Below are 9,521 nucleotides of genomic sequence, written 5' to 3'. Positions count from 1 at the left end.
ACACATAGATTTTTACGTGGAAAACACCTGGCTCAAAAGGTAAAAAAACCACGACCTACTACTCAATAGGATTTTTCCAAACTTCTACTAAAATCACTGAGCCAAAACAGCATTTACAAAAACTCTTTGTAAACCTAAGGATTAACTCTAACCCCTTTGTAGCACACAGCTTCAATTGTTGCGACAACTTCAAGTTAGCCTATAACTTGAATACTCAAAGTACCTATTACAATTGCTTCTATAAAAGCTGAAAGGTACAACTTTAATCCACCTACTATAATTGAACTAGAATAAGAAAAAACATAATAGAACTGGTTCTTCTATTTTGTTCAAGTAGCTTCAGGAGTGCACACTTAAATCTCACATAAATTGCTTGCAAAACCGCCTTGCTCTTTTGCTCTCAATTTAGTTTTACTTCTGCGTATCTGCAACAACTGCAAAAGAGAACAATCACTGTTATTTAATGAGTTAGTAATTAGAGTTTGATTGAGACTCCATTGCTGATCTTTCATCGAAATTGAGTCCTTAAACAACACAAACTCCAACCCTATGTTTTATCCGAATTGTATTCTCTTCTCATAAGGAGACTTTCTCTCCTTATCCCATATGCAACCTTTTTTATCAGTTCAGGAGATATTGCTTCTTGATCAATGGGACTTATCTCCTTCACATACATCTCACATGTATAGGTTGACAAACATTGTGTTTCACATGATAGACCTGGTCCATGACTGAGTTCATTTGTCATTCTTCAAAACTTCACCTGTTCTTGGGCCAACACAAGTATTTTAGCTCGAGCAGTATTTTACCCCAACATGCCAAACTTTGACGAAACTCATTTTCTTTGATTTCGCTTCCCCTCTCACCTTCACGTATTTACTCATCACTCGTTTAAAATAGCATAATTCTTATAATCTCAAATAATCTTTTACTTGGACTGATGTCAATTACCTTACGACAAATTCAACGTACAATACTACAGGGTGCAAAATTGTCGTAACTTAATACTGCGAAGCTAACATTACCGTAATGTAATATTGCAGGGTGCAACATTGTCGTAACTTATTACTGCGAAGCGTAACATCATCGTACAGTAATACTGCAAGGCATAACATCATCGTAATATAATACTGCAGGACGTAACATTGTCGTAATATTGCGGGGTGTAACAAGGACGACATCACCTTCACGGAGGAGGACGCGGATGGATTCCTACTTCCGCACAATGATGCCCTGGTAATCTCTCTTAATGTTTTAGAATATTAAACGTGTTTTGGTGGACCTAGGGAGTTCAACCAACATTATCTAATGGAGAGTGTTACAACAAGTCAAACTAACCGGAAGCATAATTCCGGTCACAAAGCTCCTCGTCGGGTTCAATTTAGCAAGTGTAACAACCCGAGAGGAAATCCTGCCACCCACGAATGCCGAAGGGATAATGAAGACGACACTTTTTGAAGTAGTAGATGGTGATGTGGGTTATAATATCATTCTTGGAGACCATGGCTGCACGAGATGAAGGTTGTACCGTTAATATACCATCAACTTCTGAAATTCCCAATGCCGGAGGGAATTAAATATTTAAGGGGTGACCAACTGGCAGCAAGAGAGATGAACGCAACTCAGATTCCAGTAGTAAAGGGAAGGAGCATGCATCGTTGCAATTACAGAAACTGACGCCTGCTCCTGAACCGAACAAAGTCAACCAAGGGGAGGGGTCGTCGGAATCTTTTCAAGTACCAAGATATTTCCAGGTACCAGAAGAAATGGATACAACAAAGTCCACAACGGAGGAACTCGAGCAAGTTGCATTGTTCGAAAAGTTCTTGTAGAGGAAATTCCACTCGGGGACAGGATTAAATCCGGAGCTCAGGTCAAGATTTATTGAATTTCTTAAATTTAATTTTGACGGTTTTGTGTGGTCACATGAGGATAAGACAGGTATCCCGCAAGAAGTGACCGTGCATAAACTAAGCCTGGATCCTAACATCCCTCCGGTGAGGCAGAAAAAACACCCTATTGCCGAGAACAGAAACAAATTCGTCAAAGAAGAGGTAACTCGTTTTCTTGATATCGGTTCAATCCGAGAGGTAAAGTAACATGTCTGTCTTGCTAACATAGTGGTAGTTCTAAAGAAGAAGAATAATATTTCGCATGTGCATAGACTATAAGGATCTAAATAAGGCATGCCCAAAGACTCATTCTCATTGCCAAACATTCATCAAATGATTGATGCAATGGCCGGGAACGAGTTAATGAGTTCCCTTGATGCTTACTCCACGTACAATCAAATCAAGATGAACCCGAAGGATTAGGAAAAAACTTCATTCATAACGAACTTTGGCACATATTGCTATAATGTGATGCCTTTCGGGCTAAAGAACGCCGGAGCCGCTTATCAGAGGCTTGTGAACAAAATGTTTGAAAAACAAATAGGGAAAACCATGGATGATTACATAGATGATATGTTGGTTAAGTCTTTGAACGTAGCTGATCATCTTAAACACTTGCAAGAAACCTTTGACATCCTAAGGAAACACAACATGAAGCTCAACCCCGAAAAGTATGCATTCGGAGTCATCTCCGGTAAGTTCTTAGGGTTCTTTGTGTCGCAAAGGGGGATCGAAGTCAATCCTAATAAGATTAAAGCCATCGAAGACATTCATGACCAGCTATCAAAAGTTAAAGAGGTTCAAAGCTTGACAGGAAGACTGGCCGCTTTAAGCAGATTCATTTCCCGATCGTCGGAAAAATTTCATCACTTCTTTTCACTTCTCAAAAGAAGAACAACCTCGAATAGACTCCGTAATGTCAACAGGCTCTGAAAGATTTAAGAAGGTATTTGTCAAGCCCTCCATTATTATCGAAACCAGAAGAAGGCGGCATCTCCTGATTTACTTAGCGGTCTCGGAGGTAGTGGTAAATGTCGTTTTAGTCAGTGAAGATGAAGGTACGCAATCTCCTATTTATTATGTTAGTAAAAATTTAACAGGAGAGGAAAGTCGCTACCCACATCTGGAAAAATTGGCCTTAACTCTCATGGTCGCTGCTCGGAAGCTTAGGCCTTATTTTTAATGTCATCTGATAACCGTGGTGACAACCTTGCTCCTATAGAATATCCTTCTAGACCTGAACTTTTAGGTCGACTGTCCAAGTGGGCAGTCAAAATGAGTTAATTTGACATAGAATACAAACCTAGAACTGCGGTTAAGTCACAAGTTTTGGCCGACTTTGTGGCTGATTTCAGTCCGGGACTGCTACCTTTGGCTACCAAAGAAGCAGTGATGGTATCGGATCCGACGTCAGGAGTTTGGACCTTGTTCACGGACGAAGCTTCCAATGTGAAAGGGTTTGGGCTCGGCGTAGTGCTAATCACACCTTCGGGAGAAACCCTAAGGCAGGCCATAAGAACTATCCTCTGACTAACAATGAAGCCGAGTATGAAGATTTGATTTCAAGACTCGAGTTGGCTAGGGGATTGGACTCCAAGGTCATAGAAATCAAATGTGATTCCCAATTGGTAGTAAATCAGGTCTACGGGATCTTAAAAGCCAAAGAGGAATTCATGAAACAATATGTAGTGAAAGTCCAAGATCTGCTCGCACGGTTCAGGGAATGGTCAATTACCCACATCCCGAGGGAAGAAAACGGGGAAGCAGATGCACTAGCCAATATGGGATCGTCCATGCAAATAAAGCGATCGGACTCTAGTACGATCGTGCAGCTTATGCATTCGTTATTAGACGCGGATGGCTATTACTAAGTGAACGCGACCAATTTGGGTTGGGACTGGAGGAATGATATCATTGACTATCTCGAGCATGGATATTTACCCGAAGAGTCCAAGGCATCCCGGGCGTTGCGCACTAAAGCAACCCGATACTGCTTTAGGGGAGGTCAATTATATAGAAAATCCTTTCAAGGCCCGTTGGCCTAATGCTTGAGAGCCTACGAAGCTAATTACATCATGAGAGAAGTTCACGGAGGGATATGCGGAAATCATTCGGGCGCGGATTCCTAGGTATTAAAGCTGATTAGGGCAGGATATTACTGGCCCTGGATGGAACATGACGCTAAGGTTATGTTCAGAAATGCGACAAGTGTCAACGCCATGCACCGTTGGTACACCAACCGGCAGAGTTATGATACTCGGTTTTATCACCTTGGCCATTCATGAAGTGGGGAATGGACATAGTCGGTTCGCTGCCGCCGGCCCCCGATAAGGTAAGATTTCTCTTAATTTTAACTTACTGCTTTTGTAGTGGGTTGAAGCAGGTCCTTACCAGAAAACTGGCGAGCGTGAAGTGGTAGATTTCCTGTGGGAGAACATAAGTTGCAGGTTCGGGATACTAAAAGAGATAGCCTGTGACAACGGGCCACAATTTATTGGCGTAAAGGTCACAAAATTCCTTGAAGACCTAAGAATTAAAAGAATTACATCATCACTTTATCACGCGAGCGCAAACGGTCAAGCAGAATCAACAAGCAAGGTAATTATCCAAAATCTCAAAAAGAGATTGGAAGCAGCCAAAGGCAAATGGCCCGAAGAGTTGCCAGGAGTACTATGGGCATATCGAACAACGGCTAAATCAAGCATGGGGAAGACTCCTTTCTCTCTCGTATATGGAGCAGAATCCTTGATCCTGGTGGAAGTAAGAGAACCTACCCTGAGATACTTCTGAGCAAATGAAGAAACAAACAATGAAGCATTTTTGGTCAAATTGGAGCTGCTCGGCAAACACAGGGACTTGGCGCATATAAGGATGGCAGCCCAAAAATAGAAAATGGAAAGATATTACAATAAAGAGCCAACCTCCGTTATTTCAAAGTAGGAGAGTTGATTTTAGGGAAAGTGGCTCAAAACACCCGGGAGCTTAACGCAGGAAAGCTAGGTCCAGCGTGGGAAGGCCCCTACTGAGTTTTGGATGTCACCATGAAAGGATCATACGAATTGGAAATCAAGACGGAGTAAAGTTGTCGAGCAACTGGAATGTGGCACACCTCAAAAGATATTATCGTTGATGAGCATCTCCTATACTGAAAGTATGTGCTGCACTCTTTTTTCCTTCGTCCAGTTTTTGTCCCAATAAGGTTTTTCTATCAATGTTTTTAATGAGAAAAAGCATACGACAAAGGAAACATCGTCGACAAAAATAAGACCTTTAAACAACAAGGCATGTAAGCGGAGGACTGCTACGGGACAGTTAGATAATCTTTTGCTTGGTAGCAAAGTTCCTACCAGGAAGTAAAGTCTGCTATCGGGCCAAAGGTTACCTAACCGTTCACGAGTGCAAGCCACTGGGGGTGGATAGATAGTCTTTGGCTATATAGCAAAGTTCCTAATAGGAAGTGAATCTTGCTGTCGAACCAAAGATTATCCAACCATTAATTAGTGGAATCTTCAAAAGAGCAAGACTTCCAGTATTCAAATTCGCATTCTTTGCATTCATACACTAGGGGGAATGATATGAGAATATGACAACATGACTGCCACATCAACCGGGACTACAAAATTCAGGAACAAAGTTGTATTATCGGGACTGGGGACTGTCCGACCAGCCCGTAGAAACAAGATATACAAATTAGCCACAAGTAATGGCAATTTCCTTTTAAGCACCACGAATGCTTATGTACTTTTGAAAATGGAAGGAATAAAATAAAGTCATTTTATTTTTATCTTGTTTCTTGTCCGAACGATGAATTAATTTTATCATTGGAAAATTAATCAAGTACTTCAAATGCTAGTGCAGTAATGAACAGGAGACGTCCTCTTCAAGAGCACCATAAACATAAGAGGACCCTCTCTTATGAAATCCTTACAGTAAAGGGTTGATTTCGAAAGAACCTAAGCCTGAAATCCAAATATCATCGGGGAAAAATACACCCGAAGCCTTGCATAACCCGATGCAAAAAAGTAAAATTTGCACAATACTTAAACGAAAAAGCACTTTTATATACAACAAACATGCCAAGCAGCACAAGTACAAAAATATGGAAAAGAAAAGCAAAGTAAAAAAGAAAGCAAAAAGCTAAGCTACCGCATCCCATGAATCTGGGGGAAGAGAAGCATCTGCACCCCCAAGAGAAGTAGGTTGATCTGCCGCCGGCTCAAGGTCTTGGCCTTCACCATCATCCTCTTCAGGTTTTTCTTCAAATCTCGAAAACTCAAAACCGGAACCAGAGGAATCAATCGCATCAGGTTGGACCGGGAGACCCCTTCGGGCAGTTGACTCCAGCTCACGGACCTTGGCGATCTTGGCATCAAAGTCAATGATACCCTCTTTGGCCTCTTTCAAGGTTTTCCCCCTCATGCTGTACATAAAATATATTTTTTCAACAATGAGAGAAGCCGCTCGACGTCGAAACTCTTCCTTAAGCTGGTCAACTTCGGTCGAAAGATTATTCCATTCGGATCTAGCGGCATGAAGGCTAACATTAAGGTCACAGATAGTGAAATTATAAACTTTATTATACTCTATGACCTTCTTATACTTCTCCTCCATCTGAGCATGCTTCTCCTCCTCCTCCGCAGCCTCTCCAACTTTGGAGTTCAAGGCTTCCCCTAAATTATTTATTCTTTCAGGGGAGGCTGCCACACAATCGGTAGTAGCAAGAACAACATTTTGGACCTAGACCCACTTTGCCTTGGCCTCATCAAATTATACCCTTAACAGGGCGGCCTCTTGGCTGAGGGTCACCACCTCTTGCTCGCTTTGCTGCAATCGAGCCTCCAACTCAACGTCCTCAGCAACTTGTGCTTCTAGTGTAGGGAGGCGGGGAGAAATTTGGTCCCGCTCGGCCAACAGTTGATCCCACTCGAATGTGAATTTTTCTTTATCAAGAATCAACCTCTGAAGGCCCTCGAAAGCAAGGAATCTAGCCTGCAAAGCAACGTTCAAATTAAAAATCTTGTCATAGAAAAGATACAAGGAACAACAAAGGGAACATATATCTTACTGCTGTTGTGTTGTGCATAACATTGTTTACATACATTCCCTCAAGAGAGAATGTATTTTATTCCTATCTTTTCCTGAAGCCAAAGGCTTCAGATAATTGTTAGGTTCCACTGGTCGGGACAACAGATGGCATCCGGTAGAAACTGGGAGGGAGACACTCCTCCTCCTCTGAGGATATGTAGAGGGGGACCAATAGTTATGCCCCAAATTCCATGAACTGGGGACTGGGGGGAGGGGCATCCTTCCCTCGAACGCCTGCGGCCGGTGGAGATGATGTAGCAGTTGCTGGTGGCGATGGCAAGGTTTGCGAAGAAGGAGAAGAAGTTGATGGCATTGTAGGTTAAGAAGCAGCTGCGGCAAAAGCAGTGCTAGTTATTGGTTGCTCAACAACCAAAGAAGGAAGAGGCCAGGTACTCAGCCTTGCAGTACCGGAAGCAGCGACTGGGGCTCGGACACGAGAATTGGCATCCTCCACTATATCAAACTCCCCAGAGCGCTTGGGCGTCGTCATCGGTTGGTATTATTAGCTAAACAGTTTAAGCGTTCTGTTAAGCTGATGAAGGTAGTCATCTTCTATGTAGAGAAGCCCCTTAATCACTAGCTTCCCCATCATCATTGATCACCACAGTGGGTGTAGCAGGCTCAGACACGACGCTCTTCACCTTTTTATTTTTACCATTGCCCATAGAGGAACGTCGCCTTTTTTGTTATTTGTTCTCCGGTTGGGGACTCCGAGAGGAAGCACCTATACCGGTAGCATGTCCGACAATACCCTTCGAGTGAAGGCCTCCTGCAACAACCTCACCGCATCTGCGGAGTAAGCTGAAACGTCCTCATCGGTAACGGTAATAGAGCAATGCGGAAGACCTGAATTCAGCAAAGGGAAAAGTTAGCCGGTTCTCTTACATGTGAGATAAAAACAAGATAAGTCCGAGAATCAACTTACCATGATTTTTGGCCTTCCACCCGTATTTAAAGGCTAGTTCTTTCCATCGGCAGGTCTCAGGCATATTAACATCCAAAATTTTCTTGACCCACTGGTCCAAGCCTTCAACCCTTAGTGGTGTCCACCGAGTTGCTGAAATAATGGAAAAAGAAGGATCGGCGACAACATGAAATAACCTTTAACCAGAAGAAAGGATAGATGTTGAACTTACGTGTATGATTTCATAATTCATTAAAGGATGGAGTTTTGGCCGGGATGATATCCCTGGTGGAACTATAACGAACCGCTCCATCCAGCCACGGTCGTTGTCGTCATCCATGCTAGTGAGCAAAGCATAATGACCACATTTGCTGAAATTTATCATTCCCCCACGGGAAATCTTAAGGGAATAAAGGTTCATCAATCGAGCTAGGGAGAGTTCCTCCCCCGTCTCCTGGCATAACCGCCGAAGACAAGCTACCATCCACCATACAAAAGGGCTCACCTGAGCCAAGCAGACTTGATAGCGGAGGTAGAACTCTAAGATTACGGAGTCAAGTCCCCTACTCATTGAAAATGGGCCCAAAGTAAAACGGTACATGTAAATGTACGTAAAACCCTTCTTGGAGAAGGTTACCCGCTCGGCTAGGTCAGGAGCGATGATGTTCAAGTCATGGCAACAACAGTCTTCCTTCACAATAGGGATGCTAGAAGGACAGATGGAAGAAGGGTACACACCAACAACCCATGTGCGGGAGTTAGCAGAAGGGAACTTCTCTTCGAAGTCCTTAGTCGTAATAAGCTTTTGGGGATAATGGTTCTCACCGTAGGAAGAGAAACATCATCAGTGCTTTCCTTGTTCTTTGAAGAACTAGAGTTTCTAGAGGAGGAGGCCATAGTTACCAAAAGAAAGTAAGGGCTTCTCTGAAGAAGGAGGTTAACAATAAGAGTGAGTTGAGTAAAGAAATTTTAAGAGAGTTTGGGAAATTATGAAGTGTAAAAAAAGAAACTAATGAGTATAAGTAAAGGAATATGCAGCTAAAATCGTGGTCATGGTTACCTCGAGAACCGAAGAAAGTATTGTTGAATCGTGGGATGACGCGTGTTCAGGGCATTAATGTAGAGAGACATCTGTCTAATCAAGCGTTAGAAACTTTTCAGATAGAGTTAGTAAATTTTCCACTGAGAAAGGTATCTTTACCACGATAGCACAAGAATGTGCCACCGAAAAGCAGGAGGACTATCTGTATAGGGTAAAATCGGTTCATATTAAATGCTCGTATAATAAAGTGACACGTGTTACCAGAAATAGATGGAAAACGAGACAGGTAGAAGTCAAGACCAGGTGCAGCAGTCTCGAGTGGCACCAGGAAGCTCCCGAAGGGAATGTTACTCATGAAGACAAATGAATACCTGTCACCCGATAGCATTCAATGAAGAATATGCTGCAGTATTAAATACATAGTCTGTTATAGAGAATATGACATTAATAGCTAGTCATTAACATTTTTTTAATTGCCCCATAATTATCATTTAAGAGAGGCTTGATTCTAGAACCTTGTTCCCTAGGTGCTATTATAAATAAGGATTCCAACAACCATTGTCGGAAAAGGAATTTTTTGATAATCTTATACCATATA

The 9,521-nt window shown here is 42.4% G+C and overlaps 1 protein-coding gene across 1 annotated transcript; it reads left to right on the top strand.

The window, feature by feature from the left end:
• The first annotated feature begins 3,821 nt into the window (after positions 1-3,821).
• Positions 3,822-4,682, top strand: LOC109241740. The gene is made up of 2 exons (XM_019408512.1): positions 3,822-3,896; positions 4,263-4,682. The coding sequence occupies exons 1-2, from the start codon at positions 3,822-3,824 to the stop codon at positions 4,680-4,682; spliced, it is 495 nt and encodes a 164-aa protein (XP_019264057.1).
• The last annotated feature ends 4,839 nt before the right edge of the window (positions 4,683-9,521 follow it).

This window comes from Nicotiana attenuata, unplaced genomic scaffold, assembly GCF_001879085.1.
Source record: "Nicotiana attenuata strain UT unplaced genomic scaffold, NIATTr2, whole genome shotgun sequence".
In the NCBI taxonomy this organism is placed as follows: Eukaryota; Viridiplantae; Streptophyta; class Magnoliopsida; order Solanales; family Solanaceae; genus Nicotiana; species Nicotiana attenuata.
This window is presented reverse-complemented; position numbering and strand designations above follow the sequence as displayed.